The sequence below is a fragment of the Acinonyx jubatus genome, chromosome F2 (assembly GCF_027475565.1).
Source record: "Acinonyx jubatus isolate Ajub_Pintada_27869175 chromosome F2, VMU_Ajub_asm_v1.0, whole genome shotgun sequence".
Lineage (NCBI taxonomy): Eukaryota > Metazoa > Chordata > Mammalia > Carnivora > Felidae > Acinonyx > Acinonyx jubatus.
In genome coordinates this window covers 29,632,682-29,658,399 of record NC_069394.1, presented here as the reverse complement: position 1 = coordinate 29,658,399, position 25,718 = coordinate 29,632,682, and the positions used below count along the sequence as shown (strand labels likewise).

The window sequence follows — 25,718 nt, the reverse complement described above, 5'->3', positions numbered from 1 at the left end:
TTTTGCTTTATTAATATTTAATGATTTTATTTTAGATTTCCCCATTTAATTGCAGGTTCTTTTGAGGCTAGCCATACTTACTATTTTAGCATGTATTTGAGGTCCAAACTAATTTTATTTGAACTGCTTTTAAGTCTAATTGACTTAATGTGCAGTGATGCTGTTTGGCCTTCACATGGTATGGACCCATTTACAAATTAAGTCTGCTTTTCTTTTTCTCAGTTGTCTGCTACAGTTGAAATATTCTTACCTACTAGCATGATCATAATCACAAAGAGGCTTGGGCACTAAAATTGTGGGGCAGTATTCAATTAAAAGATGTGTCATCATAATGATCTAGAATATTTATATATTGAATATCATTAAGAGAAAAATATAAAATTAAAAAACTCTCTTAGGAAACTTATGAATAGATTTCAAGAATGTAGCTGTTGTTTCTAGTTTTAGAAACACTGTTGTGAAAGTTTTTAAATACTGTTTTTGTTTTCTCTAAAGATCTGTATCTGGAATAAAGAAATTGATTTTGAATGGAGTTGGGGTTGTGGATGTTGTTAGGAAGGAATTTCAGGATCACTTAGCTATTTTCTTGCATCCTGAGCAAGATTACCATTTGTAAGACTATATGATGTTCTTTATGTGATTTTTGATGTATTCCTCCCCTTGATTCCCTGTGACATAATGTTCATTTTGGGTTGTTAGTTATATGCTGTCATGTTTGATTATTTTTTTCATTTGATAAATTGTCAACTATTTTTCTTATAAGATTGTAACTCACTAAAGTGTATTGCAAGTGTATATTTAACAGGTGCTTAATGAATTGAACTGAACGAGCTCAACTAAGAAAAGCTATCATAAGTATTCATTAAAGGAGAATTAAATCATAGATCATTTACTTGTGAATTTGTTTAAAATTAAACTTGCTCTTCTGCCTTACTGGCTGTAATTCTAGGTATATCTAAGACCACAAAGGTATCTGTCTGTGCTGCTAGTTTTTACCTTTGTATTTAGGCCAAATTGAATACATGTATTTTTGTTCATCTCTGTTTTTCTTTGTTCATGAATCAGTATATTTTTGAAGTCAGTTTTTTTTTATAAATGCTTTATACATGAAGCTTTTCTGTAAAAAATTTCTAGCAAATTACTACTGTTACATGAAGATCAGAAGAGAGTTGGATTCCAATTGTCAATGCATTTAAAGTCCTGCCAGTTTAATGTTTTTCTGTATTTACTATTTGTCACTAAATATTAAGGTAATGATTCTTGATGTTTCTTTTTTTTTTAAATAGATACGATGATGCTATACAACTGTATGATCGAATTTTACAAGAAGATCCAACTAACACTGTAAGTTAGCTGACTGTCTAAATTTTATTTTAAAAGGTGAAATTTATTCATTTTTGGAATAATGTGAAAATACATATGAAGCCAGGTTTTAGCTTCTTATTTTAAATAATTTATGTTGAGGGTGCCTGGGTGGCTCTGTCGGTTAAGTGTCCAACTCCTGAAATCGGCTCAGGTCCTGATCTTGTGGTTGTGGGATTGCATAGGGCTCTGTGCTGAGCATGGAGCCTTCTTGGGATTCTCCCTCTCCCTCTCTTTCTGCCCCTCCACCATTCACTTGCTTTCTCTCTCTCTTCCTAAATAAATAAACCTGAAAAAAAAATATATGTTGGACCACAGTTTTAAAATAGATTTAAAACTCTTCTGTAAAATTTGACTCATAAGATACCTTATTAAAAAGAAACTAGTGGAGGGACCCCTGAGTGGTTCAGTCAGTTAAGTGTCTGACTTCGGCTCAGGTCATGATCTCACGGTTCCTGAGGTCGAGGACCATGTTGGGGTCTGCCCTGATAGCTAGGAACCTGCTTGGGATTCTCTGTCTCTCTCTACCCCTCCCTTGCTCTCTGTCTTTCTCTCTCTCTCTCAAAATAAATAAACTTAAAAAAAAAAAAAAAGTATTGGAAATTTAGAAAGAAAGAATTTTATGTGCTTGCAAAAAAGCCCAGCAGAGTTTAGTGGTTTTGTAATATTTTTAAGTTTATGATATACTAACTTGTTTTGTTTTAGTAGTTATATTTTAGTTGTCTCAATGAAAAATGAAGTCATGACAGTAATTGGTATATAGAATTAATAAAGGTGTTTTGTTTTTTTTTCGGCCTTATACCTAGATAAGAACATATATATGTACGTATAACATACATGTATACATATATACACATAAAGAAGAAAAATATATTGTGTTTCCCATAAGATAACATCTTTAATTATCCTGATTTGAACAGATATATTAGTGTATTGTGCAGAGCATTTGTTCCAGATATACTTATGTAATGTTACTTGTTTTTAAAATACTCTGGTGAAGATTTTTTTTAATTTTGAGAACATTTTAGTTTACTACTTTTGCATAATGGCTTTCCTCAGACTTATCTTTTACTCAATGAAAAGTTAGACAGATTTTAGATAACATATCGGGCATTTTAATTTTTTATTATGTCCATGCATACATATGCCTGCTAAAAGAAAATATTTTTAGAAATTTTGAACAAAAACCAGTTTGATGGGGCGTCTGGATAGCTCAGTCGGTTGAGCGTCCAACTTTGGCTCAGGTCATGATCTCGTGGTTTTGGGAGTTTAAGCCCTACGTCGTGCTCTGTGCTGACGGCTCAGAGCCTGGAGCTGCTTCAGATTCTGTGTCCCCCTTTCTCTCCACCCCACCCCTGCTTGTGCTCTGTCTCTCTCTCTTTCAAAAATGAATAAACATAAAAAAATAAAAATAAAACAACCAAAAACCAGTTTGAGTTTGTTTTGTCCTTTTAGAGGAGGAGAAATTGTTATATTAGCATAATACAAATACATGAAGGTTTTCTCTTTTTGGCAAGCATTTCATTCAAAATACACATTTTTGAAAAGTCATTTGATGTATGATTGTGGATTATAAGATGCAGAAATACTGAATATTAAACATTAGTTACTTGATTTGTTTTAAGTAAATTATGCATATTGGGGAATTATTTAATATTGAACTGTCCAATATTTAGTTAGCATTTATCTCAGGCATTCATTAGTCATAAACCCCCAATCTCTGCTATCTCTTCTGATACCCTGTAGTAATTCTTATGTTTGTTGCTTGAATGATAAGCTTTTTTCAACTTTATTGAGATTTAATTGACAACATTTCATAAGTTACACATGGTGGTAATATATATCTATGTAGTGAAATGGTTTAGATTTTTGCTGTTAATATTATCCCATCCCAGGGAAATTTTCTCTGGAAATTTCCTAGGGTTTTTTGGGAGGGGCTGGGGGAATGGAGTGTAGAGGTAGATATTTGAATGGCAAGGATGTATTATTTTATGAGGATTCTCAGCATATAGAAAGTTCAGGGAAAAGTTTTGACAGAGCTGCAAGCCTATCTGTTATTAAAAACAAAAACAGAGTTACTATTTATCTAGATATTTCCAATAAAAAGGGAGTTAAAATGGGAAAGTTTTGAATACTTTTTTAAATCTTAACTATCGTAATTACTTGTCACCTGTTTTAAGAAAATGGCACTGTTTTTCTTTCCTTACAGATTTTCTCATGTACTTATTTCAGTTATAAGACTTTACCACAGTTTCAAAGGTATTCATTTTTAATGCAGTCATATATTGAAAATACAAACTCACGTTTCTGAAAAGTTTCAAAACAATTTTTTTGATTAACAGTTAAAAATCAATAGCTTATAATTTAATTTCTTGGAATTATGGGTCAAACATTTTACTTATGTGTCATTTTAAGTGGGGGATATTTTTAATAAATTATTTCACTTTTTTAGGATTTAAGATAATATGTAATTATTTTTCTTTGTTTGTAGTACTTTCCATGTTCTATGGCTCTAAGACTGACTAAAAGATATCCAAATGGTTTTACTCGTAGACTATGTATGAGGGTGGTAGTAACTAAATCCCTTAGTTGCTAGGTAAGCACTTTAGAACAAAGTAACTAAATTCAGCTTTGCTTAAATGTATTATTTTTTCATTAAATATTATCTTTATCTAATGTCCCCTTGGTCCCTTCTGTCCTTCTGTAAATGTTTATTGAGTACCTGTCATGAACCACCAGAATGTTGGTGTTACTAAGAATAAAGACCGTTTCTGTTTATGTATCCATAGAAAGCACTGTGGTAGACACTGAGGGAGATAACAAAACCATGAAAGACCTAGAACTAATTAAGTCTAGTATGGGAAGACTTTATTTGTATTAAACAGTTAAGTGGCAGTGTAAAAGACTTCACAGTTTCTTTTTTGAAAGCAGCTTTAATGTATGACCTTAAAGGTGGGAAAATCTGGTTTCATCCTCATCCATAGTTATAATTCAAGCTTTTACACTGTAGTTCTTCTTTGCATTGTCTAAAAGTGATCATATGACTCTTTTTGGTCTTGTGCCTCTGTTCCTAGATATCCAGTATAGAAATTAGCTTGTTCAGTCAAGCTTTAAGGAGCTCTCCTTTCCTCTCACATGCATTCATGAATCTTTCTTTTTTTTTTTTTTTTTTTTTTTTTTAATGTTTATTTACTTTTGAGAGAGAGAGACAGACAGACAGAGAGAGCATGAGCTGGGGAGGGGCAGAGAAAGAGGAAGACACAGAATCCGAAGCAGGCTCCAGCCTCTCAGCTGTCAGCACTGAGCCCAACATGGGGCTCAAACTCATGAACTGCAAGATCATGACCTGAGTTGAAGTCAGATGCTTAACCAACTGAGCCACCCAGGAGCCCTGCATTCATTAATCTTTCAAAAAATATTTGTTGAGTGCCTGCAGTATGCTTGGTGCTGGGAATAGAAGAACAAATTAGACACCCGCTTGACTTTGCACTTAGGGATGCAGAGTGATATGAACAGATTGTGGACTTTGACAATAGACTATTAAATTCATATTCTTTAGTGACTTGCTGGGTGATTTTTTGAGCCTTGCAGGCTTTGAAGGATGAGTGTGGTTGAAATGAAACAAAGATGATGGGCTGGAGAAAGTCCTCATATCTTATGAATGAAGCCTTCACACTGTTAAAGTACAAAGTTTACCGAGGAAAGAAAGAAAAAAGTGATTAGAAAGGAAGTTTTCAATTTTCTTCTGGGAGGGTGCTAAAATTTATTTTTCTCCCATCTATGTTTTAAAATTTGTTAAATTTTTTTTTGAAGATGTAAAACCTACCCATGTTTAAAACTACAAACAATACAAAAGAATATATGGTGAAAACTAAGTCTTTCCTCTTACCCTGATCTCAAGTCCTCCTTCACTTAGGGAAACATTGTTAACATTTCTAATGTATTCTTCCAGAGACTTTTTCCTTGTGAACACACATGCATGTATGCATGAGTGTATCCCTTTTGATAGAGTGATTTGAAATGCAAATTATGGCATACTCTACTTCACAACACAGTGTAAAGATCATTCTATATATCAGCACATCCTTTACATCATCCTTTGATTAGCTACATAGCATTTTGTTGTATGATGTATAGTCCCTGTCTTGAAAAACAGTTTTAAGTTAAATTAAAACAGTTTGATGAACCCTTGGGTTGATTCTGATATCTTTCTCCCAGGAACAGTGTTGCAGTGAATGCCATTTGTAGGATGGATTCCTACTCTGCAGTCTGAGTCTGGAGGTCTATACATTTTAAACTTTGATAGGGGTGCCTGGATGGCTCTGTTGGTTGAGCAAATGACTTGATTTCGGCTCAGGTCAGGATGCCATGGTCCTGGTATTGAGCCCCGTGTCAGGCTCTACACTGAGCATGGAAACTGCTCCCCCTCTCTCTCTTTGTCTTTCTCTCTCTCTCTCTCTCCCTCTCCCTCTCCCTCCCCCTCCCTCCCCCCTCCTGCTTATGTGTGCACGTGTGCTCTCTCTAAAATAAAAAAAAAAAATTGCTTGATAGATGTTGCCAAATTTCCTTCCACAAAGGCTTTTTAGCATCCTTATTCATTTCTCTGGTGTATGAGAGTGCTTCTCCTGTATTCTCCCACATGGTATACACTATCAGCTTTTTGGTTTTTAACCTTTGCCAGTCTAATTGGTAAAAAATGTTATCTTGTTATAATTTGCATTATGAATGATGTTGGATCTTTTCATATACCTAAAAAGCCATTTGTACTTCTCTTTCTGAACTTCCTCCTTTAATACCTTTTTTTAGATGAAATTTTATTTCTATTCTTATTGAAGAGAAGGCATGGTACTGTGCTCTACCTAGTTAACCTCTTTCTTCTTCCGCACTCATTGACCTCTGAGAAAAACTAGGGTTCTGAGGAACAATATTTTGTACCTCTGAATTGGTTCTTTGTACAGAGTGATTGGAGATGCAGCAAGATGGCCTTATTTGTGAACAACCTGGTATGTTACATTCCAGAACTTAATTTTTATTCTTAGAAAATGCACAATGAAGTCAAATTTTGATTAGGGAAATACCACCAGATATTTTTAGAAATAACTTTGTTAATAATACGGGAGATAAGGACACCTGGGTGGCTCAGTCAGTTCAGTGTCCAACTTCAGCTCAGGTCATGATCTCACGGTTTGTGAGTTCGAGCCCTGTATTGGACTCTGTGCTGACAGCTTGGAGCCTGGAGCCTGTTTCCGATTCTGTGTCTCCCTCTCTCTTTACTCCTCCCCTACTCATACTCTGTCTCTCTGTCTCTCAAAAATAAATAAACGTTAAAATAATAGAAAAATAATAATATGGGAGATAGTTTGAAGGAGATGCGATGAGATGAAATAATTTGTAATTTGGAGGCTGCTCGGTCTTAGGCCAGAGATTACAGTGATCTAAACCTAGGACAAGTAGAACTGGAAAGGATAGGGAATGGATGAAAGAATATTTTGCAATGAGAGTACAAAAAAATTAAAATTACTGGGGCACCTGGGTGGCTCAGTCGGTTAAGCGTCCAACTTCGGCTCAGGTCATGATCTCCCGGTTCGTGAGTTCAAGCCCCGCGTTGGGCTCTGTGCTGACAGCTCAGAACCTGGAGCCTGTTTCAGATTCTATGTCTCCCTCTCTCTCTCTGACCCTCCCCTGTTCATGCTCTGTCTCTCTCTGTCTCAAAAATAAATAAACGCTAAAAAAAAATTAAAAAAAAAATAAAATTACTTAGATGTGAATGGTTTTTAGAAAGGTAACTGTCAAATATACCTATCAAAGCCAAGTATTGGATTAGGCTCACTGTGAGCTTTTATCCCTTGGCTTACCTGAGCACCAGTTTTTTTGTTTGTTTGTTTGCTTTCAAAATAAAAGTAGGCTTTTCTTCCTTTGAAAGTTCCTTGAGGGAAATCATTATGTCCATTGCATGGACTAATGCCTAGCATATGGTAGGCCTTCAATGAATACTTGTCGAACTTATATGCCTTTCAGAAAAGAGGTATAGTAATTACTCCCTTTTTAATTTAATTTCATATTTCAGAAAGATCAGATTTTGCCTAGAATTGTAAACTGCATAGTGTGATTTATCAAATATTTGAAGTTTTGTTTTGGAATTAGATGTAATTGCCTCTGTGCCAAAGATGAAGATGCTTTCAGAATGCCACATTTCTTAGGTTAGTGGGCATAAGCCTTGGAAGAACCTAGAATTCTGCTTTCCTTCTGTAGGTCAGTGGTCTGTTTCTTCCTAGGTCCCAGCATCTGCAGTAAGGGAGTCTAGATTGTATTTTGCTGGTAGATCTTAATCCTTTAATCTTTTCCTAGGTGGCATTTCTTCCCCACTGTAGCTTATTTTTTTAAGATATGACAAGTGTTTCTGGAAGAATTGCTGGCTAGCCTCTTTGTATGTAGTGTTACAGAAAGCATGTAGCAAGTTTGATGAAGATTTGTTGGTGGTCATCAGTACTTTCTATTTTATTATAGAAATATTTTATAATAGAAATTTCTAACTGCTGTTATTAAAATCACTTGTGAAGTGGAACAGTTTTCACTTTTTAAAAAAATGGTTATTTATTTTGAGAGAGAGAGAGAGAGAGAGAACATGCGAGCCAGGAGAGGAGCAGAAAGAGAGGAGAGAGAGACTCCCAGACAGGCTCTGCACTGTCAATGCAGAGCCTGATGCCAGGCTCAGTTTCACAAACTGTGAGATTATGACCTGAGCTGAAATCAAGAGTCGGACGCTTAACTGACCGAGCCACCCAGGCACCCCTGGAACAGTTTTCATTTTTTTTTTTTTAACATATATATTGTTTTTATTTTTTTTCTTTTTTGAGAGAGAGCGTAAGCAGAGGAGGAGCAGAGAAAGAAGGGGACAGAGGATTTGAAGCAGGCTCTGTGCTGATAGGCTGACAGGAGCAAGCCCAATGAGGGGGCTTGAACTCACAAACCATGAGATTGTGACCTGAGCCAAAGGCTCAGCCAACTGAGTCACGCAAGTGCCCCGAATAGTTTTCATTTCTAAGACTCAAACTGGCATTTGCAAAGCTTTTTCCAAACAAGATATTTAGAAAAATTCAGAACATTGGCATACTTTTAGGAAAGAAAGTATAAAAAAGAAATAAATGGAAATTGATAAATATTCAAGACTTGACTTAACTTTTAGTCCAATTAATGCTATTTTAAAACTGTTTTGACATACAATTGATGTAGAATAGACTGGACACATTTAACTAAGGTGTGCAATTTGGTAAGTTTTGACACTTGGATATACCTGTGAAGCCATCACACAATCAAGATTGTGAACAAAACTATCATCTTCAAAAGTTTTTACTCCTTTCCATTTTTGTATTCCTGTAATATAATCTTGAGCTTTCTTGTGGTATACAAGTTATTTGGAAGCAATTTGATCCTTTTGGGTCTTTGTTAGAGAGATTCAGAGCAATGTATATAGGGCTAATGATACCTCATTACATCCTTCTGGGCACTCTGTCCATTGCCACAGGAATCATGGCATTTTCTAGTCTGGTTGGTGGGAATAGGCACTATTCCCATCCCTGTGTAAGCTCAAGACACTTCCCCTTAAGCCTTCCTGGTGATTCTTTTCTTGGCTTGGTTAGTGTTTTCACTCACATGCACTGGTCAGTACAAGGCTGAATACTCCAGGAAAACCCTTCAGATTCAAGGGGAATCTAGAGTTCTTATTCTGTTTCTTTTTTCTCTAGTACTATAAGCTCTAGCCTTTGATCTTCCTGATACTCAGCTCCTTTTCCTGAACTCACAGTCTACTGAACTCAACCTGTTTTCTCTTCCTGCACAGGATTCATTCCATGAAACTCCCTCAAGGTAGCAAGCCAGGACAATAAAAATAGGGCTCACCTCATTTGTTTCCAGCCGCTGAGAGATCACTGTGCCTCTTGTCCTATGCCTTAAAAGTGATTGTTTCATATATATAGTCGAGTTCTTTGATTGGTTCAGGCAGGAGGGTAAATCTGATCCCTGTTACTCCCATCTTGGCCAGAAATGAAATCCCTGCTTAATTCTCACTTAAAATTATCATGATAAAAAAAGATTGGTTCTTATGCTAGCATGTGGTATTATTTTTCTTTTAGGAGAAATAACATGGAAAAGACTGTTGCATAGTATATAACTTAATAATATATCATTGCCTATATGACAGTTGTTGCCACATAGGTATTTCTTTAAGCTGTCATACATAGTTTAATTAGGAAGACTGTCCTTGCCTTAGTTGAAGTGTTACCACTTAAAAGTTTGTTTTAGACTTTATACTATTAGGAAATAAAATGCTATATCTTAGGTTTTACATGATCAATCAATATATTGCTTATATAGTAGAGATTTTTGGGCACTTTTCCCAAATTGATTAATTAAAGCCTTATATTTAAAACTTTCAGTTACAAAGTTAATACTGAATTCTGTTTGTTTTACATTGTTATAAAATTATGACATTTCACCTACTACAAACACATAATTCAAAATAATAGTAACAGTTATTTAACCTGTAATATTGCAGATTCTTTCAGGAAGTCTAGAAGGTTCTAGAATGGGAAGCAGAAATTTCAGATTCTACTCTTAATTCTGTCTCTTCCGATGCATTTAAGTTGTTTAAATCTGTTTTCCATCATTTATAAAAGGTGTGTTTTTTAAAAGGCATTTTAAACATGAATTATCTTTGAAACCTTACAGCAATGCTTTATAAACTATATTTTGCAGCATGCTGCTGACCTAAAAATATCAGTGTATATTCAACAATAGAGAGATGGTTCTGCTGTTAAATCACCAAGAAAAAGAATTAAAGTTAGATGGGTGTTTTTAGTATACCCTTCTTCATGAAACTTATATTGTACATAATGGTATCCATTACAATGTTCATACCATACTTCTTACCATGGAAGTATTCATTGTTATTCATGTTCATACTTAGACCTTTTGTCTGATATGTCACATTTGAATCTAATATTTTCAACAAATTTCATTACATCTTTGTAATATCTCAACTGGTGCAAATCCTATAAAGATTGGACAAGATATTAGTATCAAATGAAGCAACCTGTTCTGGGCTTTTAAAGATGTCATAGGTAGAATTGTATTATGCTTAACATAATGTTAAGCATAGAATAAAGGAGAAAGGAAGGAAGATACTATTTATTCAATACCATTATATACTGTGTACTGTGTTAGTTGCTTTACAGTGGTACTTGGAGATTGGGGTATTATGCACATTTGGGAAGGTTAAGTATTTTGCCTTTGGTTAGAAAGCTGGTAAGTGTCAAGAGTTGGTATTTATTTCTTATCTTTTTTATTTTAAAACATGGACTCTGTTCTACCATATTGCCTGTAGAGGAAGTAGTATCATGATAGATGAAAGGAATAAACAGTTAAAATATGCTTCAAATGATGTTGGATTGGTGGCATTAGATATGATATATCCAGAAGAAATTTGTTTCTTAGTTATGTGTTAAGTTATCCATCACCTGTTTTCAGAAGAACTTGGAAGAAGGCTCTCATTTGAAGTCTAATATTCTTCCTCAAGTATTTAAGATTGAGTTACGTTTAGAGCTTTTTCTCTTACTTTTCTTTCTGAATTCTTGAGGCCTTTTAAATGGTACATTTATTATAGCACGTTCATTATTGTACATAGTGAAATTATTCCAAAAATATTTGAATACCTGCCATATGGCAGGTATTGTATTAAGCCTTCAGCATGAGCTTAATAATCAAGGATATACATTTTAACACATTTCATTTTTTCTTACCAACATGTTTTTTATCATTGTTATTACAAATATCACTCATGGTCTTATTTATTGGAAATCTCTTGATTTTCTCTGATTTTTTTACTTTCACTTCTTTCGAGCAAAACCTCCACCTTTTTCACCTATGAAAGGTAGCTCTACTAGTCTAAAGAGGTCCCATTCATTTTACTTCCCTTGTCTGCATTTTTATAGAGTATGTATTGTATAAAACAATCGCAATCATGTTCATAATTCATAAACTTGGCCATAGTTTTGGTTTGTTTTATTGTTTAGCTATCTGCATTGAATTAAATAGAGATGGAAGAGATATAAATTTAATATTTTATATAGTGCCCTCCAGTCCCTATTAACTCCCCCCTCAGATAGATAGTCTGGATTATACACAATGTTGCTGTCTGATTACACATACTGTTGGTGTCTTCTGTGCCTTTGTTTCTGTGTTCCTTCATCTGTGCTTTGTCCTCCACACAATTTCCTCTTTTGCTTTTTTAATGTCTACTTGCTCTTTCTGTTTCAGTACAGGTATCACATCTGCGAACCTCTTTGCTTCCTGCCTTTACACCTCCTCCACTCTGCCACAGCCTGTGTTAGGATATCCTCCATGTTGCCACAACACCCTAGATATCTCTATCATTGTCTTTTTTATTTGATGTGTCTTTTTTTCATTGCTCCTGTAATGAATTATCTATTCTTTTTTATCCCCATATTTTCATTATCTTGCACAGTGCCTGTCAAATGATAGATGTTTAGTGCATATTTGATGAATGCATAAATGGCACTGATATTTATATTTATTGTTTAAAAAACTTTAAAATGCAAGTTTAAAGTTTTGTTTATTATAAAATATTTTTTTCAAGTTCTGTGCTATTCTTTTGAAAGACTTACAGGTAGGTTTTTTCCTTAAAACTGAAAAAAGTTATTGGGAGCTATATTTTATAATGACATTCAAGTGGCCATGGTGAGATTTTTTTTTCTAATCTCCACTATCCCTCTATCTCTTAACATACAAATCTTATGAATGAGACAGGGTAAAGGAGTTTAGGCTGGGTAAAGATTAGGATTCCCTGCTGGCTTGTAATTATCAGAATCTGGATGGTTATTTATTTGAATGAAATGATGCATACATTGTGTACATCAAAAGTAAAGCATATGTGATTGTTAGAGGAATGTTTGAATTCCCCAGTGGGATGTCATGGGGTATGTTTATAAACTCCCAGTAAGCAGTATTTCTACAATGGAATTTCACTGGCATTGAGATAATAATTTGCACAGTCAAATTACCTTCTTTACAAAAACCCAGGGAATCATGAGGGCCTAATCCTTTATTAATGTCAACCCATAGGCTGCAAGAAAGCGTAAGATTGCCATTCGAAAAGCCCAGGGGAAAAATGTGGAGGCCATTCGGGAACTGAATGAGTATCTGGAACAGTGAGTGTCTTACAAGAGGATTGTGTTTTGTTATTCTGATAAATCTTTTTTAATTAAAATGGAATTTGCATTTAATTTTGCTTTTTGCCTCCATGCTGTTCATTTACAGAATATCTACACACTTATTTTCTTTCCCTTTCCTCTCACCAGATTTGTTGGAGACCAAGAAGCCTGGCATGAACTTGCAGAACTTTATATCAATGAACATGAGTAAGTTATAAATTTTGTTAGGAGTGTAGTTTTTATCACTATTATAGAAGTTCAGAGGATGTAGTGGTTTCTGAAGGATTGGTGAGAAGTTATGAGTCATGTGTCATTTTAAATGAACAAAATAAATGAAACCTAACAAATCAACAATTTGTTGGTTGTAATATGTGAATTGCTTTAATTAAGTCATTTGCGTTTTGCTAAGTTATTTTGTTTGAGAAATAAGTTTTTCTTTCAAATATAGATGGATTCTTTGGAATTAGAAAGACCTGCTTTCGCTGAACTAAGGCTATTTTTACTGATTCAAAATTGTGAATTTTTAGAGTCTAAATTGTTCTTATATACAAAGAGTATTATACACCCTGCTGTTTAAAAATTCTGTCAATTGTATGCATTTATTAGCCTTAGTATTAAGAGAATCAACTCTTCCAGAGTTAGAAGCATTCTGTTGCCTGGGTAAAAGACCAAGAATAATCAAGAATGTTGAATGCTGTAGGAACTTACTTATTGGATATTTAATGTTTTTGTTAGCTTTTTTTATTGATGCAGTGACAGGAGGAAATCCCAGTGTGAGAGGATTAGCCTAGTCTTAGTGCAAGTTTTCTAATATTGCAGCATTAACGCCAACCTCTATCTACAGGCAGGATTTTTTTTCTTTTTTCCCTTAGTTCTTCTAAATCTGAAGTATATCACATTGTTTCTTTTCTTCTTTCTGAGAGAATAGCCTCAGATTCTCATGCACATATTTTTACTGTGTATGAATAGTTAACCTCAGTCTCATACTATAAATAATTGAAACAGGAAATAAAATAGAATTAAGGCACCTACCTCTTGCCTTTACCCAGGGCTATGTGTGTGATGTGAAATGGAGAATTAAGGTAGTTATCTGCATGTAAAACTGGAAGCTAAAATAAAAGTAATAGCTGTCATTTAATGAATGTCTATTGTATTCTGGGAACCATTCTTCAGTTCTCTTCTCTCAGCTGTGTTCTAGCTGTCAGATTCTTTTTGTTTCCTTTGGAGAATTATGTCCTGAATTATGTGCATATAGATGTATGTATGATTCTATGATCACATATGTAAAAATACTCAAGATTTTCTTATGTATGTGAGAGTGATACAGTACATTTTGGTTTAAATGGTGATGTTTCCACTTTTCCTAGCTTTTTTTCAAAATTTATTTTTATTTTTATTCCCATGTATTTAACATACAGTACTATATTAATTTCAGGTGTTCCATTTTTCATAGTTTTAAAGTCAACCTTTATAAAGTGTACAGTATATAGTTTAACATGAAGCTGAATTTTTGGAGTGCAGTACAACAATTAACATTCGTTCTATTTTGTCCTTAAAACAGATGACAGTTATTTCAAATATTTTAGCGTCTTTTGAAGATCTTGAGATTAAAGGCATTTAAAAACACTTCATATTAATCAAGGCATTTTTTTTAAATTAAATATCTAATGAAGAAAGTTTGGAAAATGCAACAAAGAGTAAAGACAGAGACCAAAATCCTAATTGGATCATCCTCTTAACTTATCTACAATTTATATTTGATTTTTTTCCTCTGTACCTTTTGAAACAGAAACCTAAAATAGAATTATCTTTTATAGCTTATTCTTTTTACTTTGTTATGTTTTGACATACATTCCTTATCACAATAAATATTTTAGTAGCTTTCTATTATTCTATCTTATTAATGTGCTCTAGTATTCTTTACCAGTTTCCTACGGGAATGGAAAGCTTGGTCTTTTGTTTTTGTTTTTTCATTTTTGCTATAATGCTATGCTAATTATTTTGTTTCCTGGTCTTAATTCTTAGAAGTAAAATTACATGATTATATGCTCATTTTTAGTGGTTTTGGTAAATGTTGTTCACTAGAAATTTACTCTCACATCAGAAATTATTAGCGTCCCCTTAACACTGGCTGCTATCATTCTTTTTAGTCTTCATAAATTTTGTGAAGTGGAAATTGGTTAAAACTTTTTATAAATTTTTAATAGCTTTTTATACAAATGATGTGAGTGCTCACTTTGGCAACATGTATACTATATAAATGATATGAACCTTTGTCCTGTCAAAAGTATATCCTTGTTTGATATGTATCTTTTTAACATTGATTCTTTTAACTTACAAAAATTTCATATTTTTATATGTATTTCAATTTTGATTGCTTTCACGTCCTCTAAGAACTACATAAATGTATCACCTCAGTTTTCTGTTTTCTTTCTCGGTGTTACTTTTTTGTATGTATTTCTTATATTTCTGTATTTAGTTCTAAAATAGATCATACTCTATTTTTAACCCATAATTAAGTTTATTATTATTATTATTAGCTTTACCTTGTAATAGCCACATTCAGTTTTTCTTTGAATCTAAAGACTTCTTTGAGATAGAGTTGAATATACATATACTTAAGAGAAATGAACTGAAAAATCCCAAGAAATCAAGAAATACAAAGACAGAAAATTATCATTTCCCCTGAGAAGAAATTACATTTTAGGTACTTATTCTGTCTTTGTGTTTCTCGATTTCTTGGGATTTTTCAGTTGTTCAGCCTACCTTTTTATCTTGTATCACAGAACTCTTTCTGGTCTTAAAGCTAGTTATTTACAAAATGACCATTTAGTTTTTTTAATTGAACACAGAGGGAATATTCAGGTTTAGGGTGAGTGGAAATATCTCCAGATTTTTTGAAACTATATGAAAATCAGAATCTGTTCATTTAATTCATTTAACCTGTTTGCGCAAGTTGCTGTGGTAGTTAGGTTTGTTGTTGTTTATTTATTTTTGGTAGAAGAGGAAACTTCTGTAGAATGTCTCTACAGTTTTGTGGGGATAGTGGCAAAATGTAGCAAATTAGGAGTTGCTAGATATATTTATCATTTTGGCATTCTTTCTGCCTAGGAGTAGTAGTTATAAGCTCTTTTAAGTAGAATAGGTCACAGGCAGCATTGCTACTCTAGATCTAGAGTTTTTACTCCAAATAAATTTCCAAAATAGAATGTTCATATAAGCCTATTCATTGTGTTAGAGAGGTTAAAGAGGATATGGAATTCTGCCGTGTGTGTTTTTATATCTTTAAAAAGTTACATTTAATTTTGCTTCTTATTTTTAAATTTGATTTATAAATCTCTGATTATAGTTCCTGTTTAGTGATTGTAGTTATATATATTACACCAGTTGACCATATTGAGACATTTTACTTGTTCTAAATATAAAAAATTAGTTAAAATGTATATATTAGCACCACCAATACAAATTATAAAGGAAAATATGTATTTTGAACAAAGATACCTGATTTTTTCCCCTTGATTTATAGTCAGAACTAGATGTTATATCAGCAAGAAGCAGTTAGTAATATAAACTAATTATAATTGTGACTATATGTAGGTCCAGCCTTAACTATAAAATTCTGTAACAGATGGAATTATCAATATCCCATAAGGAAAAATCATAAAGTTGATAAAGCAATGCAGGGATAAATATGATCTATATAAATGCTTTTGTGAGGAACGGAAGAACTTGGAAAACTTTATTTAGTCACTGACATACTATAGTAGTTATTTTAAATAGATTCAAATAATTTTAATTCTCTAACCATTGAGTTATTGTATGTAATGAATTATCTTTTTTATGCATTTGGAATGAAATTGGCTAGGTACCATTCTTGGGAGAATTGAGGAAATAGTCACTCAAGTTACTTTCCATGTGGTTTAATACTCTTGAGTGAACTGCTGCTGTGAAAACTGTATTAGACTGTCTTTTGCTTCTTTCAGCTCTAAGTTTATTTGATTTTATACTTTATCCACTAAATTAGTATGATTTTATACTTTGTAAAACAGGGGAAAGGTACCCTCTTCTTTGTGATACTAAATAATTTTGAGAAAAATACCTTGGCATTCAGTTTTCAGTAGAAACTCCTACCTGCCTATTTTATCTTACTCTGTGATGTATAAGAACCAGAATGAGAGTTGTGCTCAGCCTATTTAAATCTGTAAGAACATTTATTCTTAGCATTAATATGAATTTTTGCATCATCTTGATAAAAGGAACACATTTAGAAGGGAACTGTCTTTTTGGTAAAGTTGAGTGTTTAAGGTAAACTTTCCTTATCTCTCATAGAATGATATTAGATAGGTAATCATAATACTTTGTTCTAGATATTTATTCAGTTATTTGTTTAGTGATTTATTATATACCTATCACATGTCAAGAACCAGTGCTGCGTTTTGGATATAAAAATGAAAAGGACTAAACAGCTGTAGGATCCTTGATGATAGTAAGTATACATAAATCTAAAACGCTGTGATATTTAGGTCATCTATAGGGTGCTTTTGGTTTCTGAGGCCCTTTGGGTTTGATTGTTGTACCTCTTTTTATGTTATCATTGACGTCTTCATCACTACCATCATGACCATGGTTTTTCATTGTGTGTAGTGCCTAGAGACAGTAAGCATAGTGGTTAAGAGTAGGCTGTCTGGAGTGGCACAGCCTAGGTTTCAGTTTGCATCTCTGTGCCTTCTCAACTATAAAATGATAATAATAATTTCCTCCTTCCTAGGGTTTGGGGAGGATTAAATGAGTTAATACATATAACATACCTGGAGAAGTGCTTGATACATAAAGAGCATGTAATAAAAGGTAGCTGTTATTAGTCACTTACATATATGTGAAACTGCAGCATGTGTATTTTGAACAGTATATCAGACTTAGTGTAAAGATAGGTAGCTTTGTACATTGGTGACAAATGCCAAAAGTAACTGGAGATGCCTTTTTCTGTTAGGTACTATTACCACCTTTTCACTGGGAATAAATCTTGTAACACCTGTGTTCTTTAGGATTTCCTATAAATGCTGAGGATGCACATCACTTTAAACATATAAAATACATTAAGGGGAACTACAGTCATGTGGTGTAAAACTATTTTTCCAGAACCCTTTGTAGCGGTTCTCTCCTCAGGTTTTTAGCAAGATGCTTGTCCCTTTACCACATGATGAAATAATAGTAGAGTGCATATCAAAACCACTAACTTCATCTATTTTTCATGGGTTTAAAAATATATAACTTCATTATAATTTTGTATTTGACAAACAAGTAATAAAAAGTCTTTGTAATAGAATATATTAGTAAGTATGTATCAATAAGGATTTTTGTGAATAGATAGTATTTAATAAAATGTTCCTCATTACACTTTAGCTATTTGAATATGTAATTCAGTGATCAATGGACTTGATGTTATTTTATATGTAGCCCAGTCCAAGGTCGTGAAGTCTGTGTTGTGAATAACGTTTGGATGTCATAATGGTGACCCAGTTTTAAGAAGGTGGTATCTACTGATTGTTCATAAGCTGCTTTAGGATTTAAGCATTTGTTATTTGTATTTATGAATTCAGCATAACAAGTATTTTATTAGTAAAGCTATTTAAATTTTGGGAATAAAATGTCTAACATCACTAAAATTGTTTTAAAGTTATTTTCAATCATTGTTTTAAGTTATTTTTAATTATTTTTAAGTTATTTTAGCTACGATGATATTTCTGACTTTTAAAACTGATTACTCCTCATTTTTCAGCTATGCTAAGGCAGCCTTTTGCTTAGAAGAGCTAATGATGACTAATCCACACAACCACTTATACTGTCAGCAGTATGCTGAAGTAAGTGTTTTCAGAAACAACAGTTGTATATGATTTTATTTTTGTGGGTGTTATGTATTATTTTAGAACTATAAATATGTCCTATTTAGTATGAGGCAAGTATATAAATATTTAACACATCCGATGAAAATTAACTGTATGAGTAAAAGTTTTAAATTTTTAACACTGTAATAGGAATATGACTTTAAAAATAAAAGCATTTCAAACAGTGAAATTTTTTTTTATTATATACTATTTTATTTCCTAATTATGAACGATGATGTCACAGCTGTCACCATTTAATGGCTTCTGAGACATTTATAACAATTATGATTTTTAACTCCATATTCTAGGAAATTCATATTAAGATCAGTAGTTTTGGAAGTAGCAAGTATTTATCTCACTAGTAAGAATAATGGTACACAGTTGAATGCTATGTTGGAAGGATTTTGTTATTAAGAAATGTCAAGGTGGCTAGAAAAGGATGACTCAGTGTTTACATGTGGATTTAGAATGCTAGTGATAGAAAATATAAAGTTGTGAGGCATTTGCAAAGCAGTTGAAATAGAAATTACATTGGCTTTTTTAATGACAGCATTTTGTTTTAAAAACTACTCTGATCTTAATGTTCATAGAATAGGCTTTTCAGGGGAGGTTATGTTTTAAAATTTAGATTAACAACTTTAAGATGAATTCTTTTAACATCTTGCATTTGTTTACAGAATATCTGTTTTAGTTACTCATGCCTGTGGTATGATGAAACATGCTGTATTTCAAAGTAGTAAAATAAACAGATTTCAGCACTTTGCAATTTTTAACAGGTTAAATATACTCAAGGTGGACTTGAAAACCTCGAACTTTCACGAAAGTATTTTGCACAGGCATTGAAACTGAACAACAGAAATATGAGAGCTTTGTTTGGGCTTTACATGGTGAGTAGAGGTGCATGTTTAATGTTATTTTCTGAATTCTGTCATTTAAACCCATTAAGTCTATCCCATCCATTCATTTCTGTCTTGTTTTTTGTGTTTTGTTGATAGCATATTTTTTCCCCTCTAGTTAAATATGAGCAATAGGTTGTAAGGCAGTTTTATTTTTGAAAGTTAATATATCCTGGATATTTGACATTTTATTTTAAAAAATCTTTTATCAGAATTTAAGTCTGCCCTTATTAAATAGTAACAGATACAAAACCATATTGTATATATCTTAATTGTTTTGATATTCTTGGGTTTATGTCCATCATTTTTGTTTTTCTTACCTTAAATTTTATGACATATTTTTAAATTATGGAGTAACAGACATTAGAAAATAAAATCTCTATTGTCAAATATAAACTTCTTATATGGTACAGAAGAAGAGCTTGGAAATTGTGGGAGGCATGTAATTAAATATTTCTATGGTTTATGTATGCCAGATGACAAGCTTAGAAAAGTCAATTAACAAGGGCTATGGGAAATAGAGGAAGAATTTGCTGAGCTTTAAAATATACATAAAATGAGCCCCTCTCTCTACAATCAGAAAACTTTTTTTTTTTAATAAGCTAGTTCTTTGAAATTTTAATTTATCCTGGTCTTTTCATGGACTTTTGGATGAATCTCTTGTTAAGGCTTAGTGAAAGAGAATTCGTTGCAGAGATGGAGGCAGGAAGAAACATAAATGAAATAATTTTCAGGAAAAGAATGACAAAATATAATTAGAAAACAGTTCAGAGGAATTTCAAGAAATTTTTTTTGGATCTACCAGTGCCAATTGTAGTGGCTTGGACATACAATATAGTAACGGTGACTCTTTTTACCAAATAAATGAAATACTAATAAACATATATATAACAATAGATTATTAATAGTTTACACATAGCACTTTATGTGCTAAGCATTTTTTTGAGCTCTTTTTAAAATTTAAATCATTGAATCTTCACATCACCTTTTTGAGAAGATACTGTTATTACCACCGTTTCACACAAAGTGAAACTAAGATGCAGAGAGATCTAATTAATTTGTGGAAGGATAGTTACAGACCTACTGAGTGATTGAACTGGGATATCAGCTCAAGCAGTTGAGTCCAGAGGCCTTCTTTTAATTGCTCTGTTTGCTGAAATTCATACCAAAAAAGGTGACATGAAAGACATAAAGGTGTAAATATAAGATTTTGGCATATAAATTCCTGATTGATAGAGGAGGTGATAGAGGGAAAGAGCCTATAACACAGGCTAAGTATGAAAGAAAGGCTTAATTTGTTTTTAATAACATGGACAGAGCCTCGTAAGATTAAGACATATTTAAGCATAATATAAAAGATCTTCTCCCAAGAAATGTGTATATAAATACTTAAAAGTAAGCATATAATTTTGGGGGTGTACATATTCTTTTATGGATCCTAGATTAGGATGGATCAAATTGCAGTGATTTTAACTGGTGCTGTGGAACATAGTTTGGAAACTCTGGATGTAGTGAAAAGAGAAGTAGATTGGAAATGAAGATCTCTTTCTTTTTGTAAGGCTTTCATTAACTTGCTTTGGTCAAGTCACATCACTCCTAAGTTTTTTTCACCTGTTAATGTAGGAAGTTGGACTAAATTATTTTTGAGATTCCTTCTTACGAGTATTCAATAATTCTATAATTCTGACATAGGATATAGCTGAAGTAATACTGTGATAAATAACTAGAAATAATAACTTAATAACATAATAATAATGACCAGCAATCTTCCTACAATATTTAAGTGATTTAAGTGATATTCTACAATACTTAAGTATTTAATTTTACCTTTATGAGTTGTGGTAGACAGCTAATAAAATAAATTAGATATTATGTAAGATATTCATTCTTTTTTTTGTTACCTTATTCTATATTTAAAAATATTTTTTCATTTTTGAAAACTCTATTCCAGTTTACTTTTATTTTTAAACTTGTTTTGGTACAGTTTTAAAAAACTCTTTGTTATCCCAATGCAATTATGACCTTTACATGGTTTTTTTGATTATCTTGGCTAGAAGAAAGGAATTTTTTGATGTTTCTTTTTTGTTTTTAGTCGGCAAGTCATATTGCTTCTAATCCAAAAGCAAGTGCAAAAACAAAAAAGGACAACATGAAATATGCTAGTTGGGCAGCTAGTCAAATAAACAGAGCTTATCAGGTCAGTATTGATCATTTTATGTTGTCATTCATTATAGGTCAGTTAATGTATTTCTTACTTGTTTTTGTTTCAGCAGACTACAAAGCCACATGTCTGTCATTGAACTTTTATGCCTTTGGGTCTTAATCAGATGTGTTTTAACTCTGTAGAATTAACTTGTAGGATCACTTGTTCTTTTTCTTTCTTCAAAAAAAAGTCTTACTGGGGCAACTGGGTGGCTCAGTTGGTTAAGCGTCTGACTCTTGATCTCAGCTCAGGTCTTGATCTCACGTTTGTGAGTTCAAGCCCCACATTGGGCTCTGTGCTGGGCGTGAAGCCTATTAAAAAAAAAACAGGGGCGCCTGGGTGGCGCAGTCGGTTAAGCGTCCGACTTCAGCCAGGTCACGATCTCGCGGTTCGTGAGTTCGAGCCCCGCGTCAGGCTCTGGGCTGATGGCTCGGAGCCTGGAGCCTGTTTCCGATTCTGTGTCTCCCTCTCTCTCTGCCCCTCCCCCGTTCATGCTCTATCTCTCTCTGTCCCAAAAATAAATAAAAAACGTTGAAAAAAAAATTTTTAAAAAATAAAAAATAAAAAATAAAAAAAAAAAAACAAAAAAAACCAATACAGTTCTACAAAAGAAGTCCATTACTATTTTGATCCTATAATTAGCCTTACCATCTGGAAATTTCAATAGTTTAGCATTTGGCAAATAAAAAGTAATTCTAAAAATTCAGGAAAGGTAAACAAATTGTATAATGTATTTCAGAAGCAGATTGGGTATGTGAGTTGAGTGTATTATTAATTAGAGGTATCTCAAGTCATTAAAAGGGAGGAAGAAAAGCCTAAAGGTAAACTAACCAGATTATATAACAAAGGTTTTGTGCTTTGCTTACTTGTCAGAGCTTATCTGAAACTTCTCTTTTTTTAGTTTTCTGAAGCTGTCTCTATGAGATTCTCCAGGAAGGGTTCATGGGAAAACATACCTTTTTACACCTTGCATGTTTATAAACTTATCTCTCAGTAGTCTTTATATTTGAAGGATAGTTGGGCTTTTTATACAACCTTTGGCTTACGTTACTTAAGTATCTTAAAAATATTGTTTCATTGTGTTTTAGGATAAAATATTGCTATCAAGAGGTCTGATACATACTGATTTTCTTTCCCTAAGTGACTTAGATTTTTTGTCTGGATGTCCAAAGGAATTTTTCCTTTATCATTAAAATCCAGTAGTTTTACTACGGTATGTTTTATTGATTATTATTGGGTCAGTTTTCCCAAATGCACAGTAGACCCATTGAGTATGTGGATTTAATCCTCTTAATTTGAGGAGTTGCTTTTAGAATTATAGTGTTAAATAATTTTTCTGTTTAATTACTAAAGTTTTTTTTTCCAGGATGTAAGTTTATTGGATTTCCTTTCTCACCACCTTTTTGTATCATTCATTTTCTTTCAAATCCTTTTCTGTCATTTTTGGTATTTTCTTTTTTTTCCTGTGTAGTGCTTTTTTATGAAGTTAGTCTGTATTCTTTTTTTTTCTTTCTTTCTTTCTTGTTAAATCAGATAGTTTCTATTAGGAGGAGGTTTTTGTGGAGTGAGAATGTCAGAGCTAGGATATAATAACTCTCCCAGCTTGTCTTTTTATGGCTTCCTCTTTGTTACAGAGAACTTAAATATGACCTCTGTGTATATGCAGTCTTTCTTAGAACTTGGTCTGATTGAGAAAGATTTTCTGGCTTCAGCCCTTGAGCTGTGTAGATCTTGAATTTTGAGTTGTTGCTCTTAGCTTTAAATGTTGCATTTTGTTGTTAGGTTTCTTCCTTTCATTCATTCTTTCTGGGATTTGTTGCCTGTAGGCATCACTGCCTTCCTCATCACCCCCACCCTTCCCCTTTATCTGTACCTTCTCTCCCTCTTACCCCTATTGTTTCTGCCCTGTTCAATTCAGTTTTAGTTTCTGGTGATTATCCTTCAGTGTGAGGTTTTTTCCCTCCTAAAAGAGGATGTTTGCTGGGTATTTCAGAGATTTTGAGGTTGTAGACTGTTAGACTTGTTTAATGTCACATTTGCATGCAGCTTTTAAGACCTATCTTTGATTTGGAGCCTTTGAGACTGCCCTAGTTTTGTAGGCCATTTGCGGATTCAGCCAATTCATACTTTTTTCATTTGTGTGGCTTGTAGAGTAGTAGTAAGTTGTCCATACCTATCATACATACATACCATGCTCCTACCATACAGCTTTTGATCTTTTGTAGGTCTTGTCACTGTTGATAATAAAACCATATTATAGGGTTTTTTTTTTGAAGATTGCCTGTAATGTAGTTGTTTTGAAGGTGTTCTCTCTGGGCTTGTTTCCTATTATTTTGGTTTTGGTGCTGCTTTTTTTTTGTTTTGTTTTTATACTCCTGGTTGGAGAAGGTTGGGGAGATTAAAAAATTCACTGCCCCCATGATCACATTATTTAAAGTTACTTTTGTGTACTTTTATTATATATAATAGAGGTTATTAGTTCTGTTGGCATATTGTAAGTCAGAATATTTATAAATACTAGCTAGACTGTGCTTCTTCAAATGCAGTTAGTTTGAGATAGCACAGATCATAATGGGTTCCACACACAGTAGTAGGCCTTGAGTGTGTGTGTGTGTGTGTGTGTGTGTGTGTGTGTGTGTGTATTTAAAGATAAGACTTTGATAATATAAAACTGGTGGCATGCAAACTACATCCTTGTTTATAAGATATTTTTGAGAAACAACTAGCTGCTCAGAGTGCTTTTTTTTTTGACATGGCATGATTACATTTTTAAAACCAATTTTTATTATAACATACATAGAAAAAAGAACCCAAGTCATAAATGTACATTTCAACAAATTATACAAGGTAAATGTATCCAGGTCAAGAAATGGAAACATTTCTTGTTTCCCAGGGCACCCAGAGCCCTCATAGTATATCCTCTTAATTTCTGCTCCCATCAACCTCAGGAGTGTTGATTTATAATCCCATTGTTTTGGCTTGTTTTTGAACTTTCTGGAATCATATAGTACATAATCATTTTTGTCTAGCCTATTTCACTATTATGTTTATGACGTTATCCCTCTCTATGTCTGTAGTTCATTCATTTTCATTGTATTGTTTATTGTATGCACATGTTACAATTTAGTTAGCTATTGATAGGCATTTGGGTTATTTTCTGTTTAGGGCTATCATTAATAATATTGCACTGAATATCCCTGCACAGTCTTTTGGTATACATGTACTTCTGGTGGGTATATACCTCTGAGTGGAAATACTGAGTCATAAGTTGTTTTCCAAATTAGTTGTTTATAGTCCCACCAGCAGTGTTTGGCAGTTCTTATAGTTCCACATCTTGCCAATACTTGGTGCTGTCAGTTTTTATAATTATAGCCATTCTGGTATATGTATAGTCATATCTCATGGTTTCATTTTGCATCTCCCTGATGACCAGTGAGATTGAACACTTTTTTCATATGTTTATTGGCCATTTGGATATCCTCTTTCATGAAGTCTAGCGTTTTCATTGATTTATGACTTTTTATTTTGTTTTTTTGAAACAGTTTTCTTATTATGAGCTTTTTGTTTGTTGTATGTGTAGCAAATTTCTTCAATTCTTTACTTGCTATCTCAAATGATTTTGATGAATAAAAGTTCTGATGTTAAATATGTTTATTTTCTTTTGTGTTTTGTTTAAGAAATCAGTTGCTACTCATAGTCATAAAGATAATTTTGTGTGTCTTTAGAGGTTTTTTTTCTTCTACATTTTGTATTTAGATCCACAGTCCATTTTGAATTGATCTCTATGTATGATGTGAAATAAGGGTATATTTCCTCTCGTGTAGGTATCCAGAGAGTTTCTGTCCATCTCTGTATTTGGTCATGAGTCCCATTCTGTGGATGCTAGTACCATGTAGGAGTTAAGAGAAGAACACAAATGCTAGATCCATATTGTTGTTTTCAAAGTTTGGCGTTGACATTTGTTATTTATGTGGCTTTGGATAAGTTGTATACTATCACTGGGCTTAGCTTTTCGTCTGCAAAATGGACACAATTGAAGTTTTCTCAGGATTAAAGGAGTTAATAAATAGTATTCACCAAGTCACACTAATCCTCATTACGTTGTATTTACTAATCACATCCTCCAAGTTTTCTTTATGATGCC

At 33.0% G+C, this 25,718-nt stretch overlaps 1 protein-coding gene across 4 annotated transcripts in view; it reads left to right on the top strand.

Annotated features, from left to right (window-relative positions):
* Positions 1 to 25,718, top strand: part of EMC2 (ER membrane protein complex subunit 2) — a 451,211-nt gene that overhangs the window by 16,481 nt on the left and 409,012 nt on the right. For all 4 annotated transcript variants that reach the window (XR_008292581.1, XR_008292580.1, XM_027064023.2 and 1 more), the window contains exons 5-10: positions 1,287 to 1,344; positions 12,502 to 12,587; positions 12,738 to 12,797; positions 18,370 to 18,451; positions 19,252 to 19,362; positions 21,464 to 21,568. Coding sequence is in view for 2 of the 4 variants with exons in the window: in XM_027064023.2 (XP_026919824.1) it covers positions 1,287 to 1,344; positions 12,502 to 12,587; positions 12,738 to 12,797; positions 18,370 to 18,451; positions 19,252 to 19,362; positions 21,464 to 21,568 (502 nt within the window). In the remaining 2 variants the exon portion in view is untranslated. The remainder of the gene's footprint in view (positions 1 to 1,286; positions 1,345 to 12,501; positions 12,588 to 12,737; positions 12,798 to 18,369; positions 18,452 to 19,251; positions 19,363 to 21,463; positions 21,569 to 25,718) is intronic.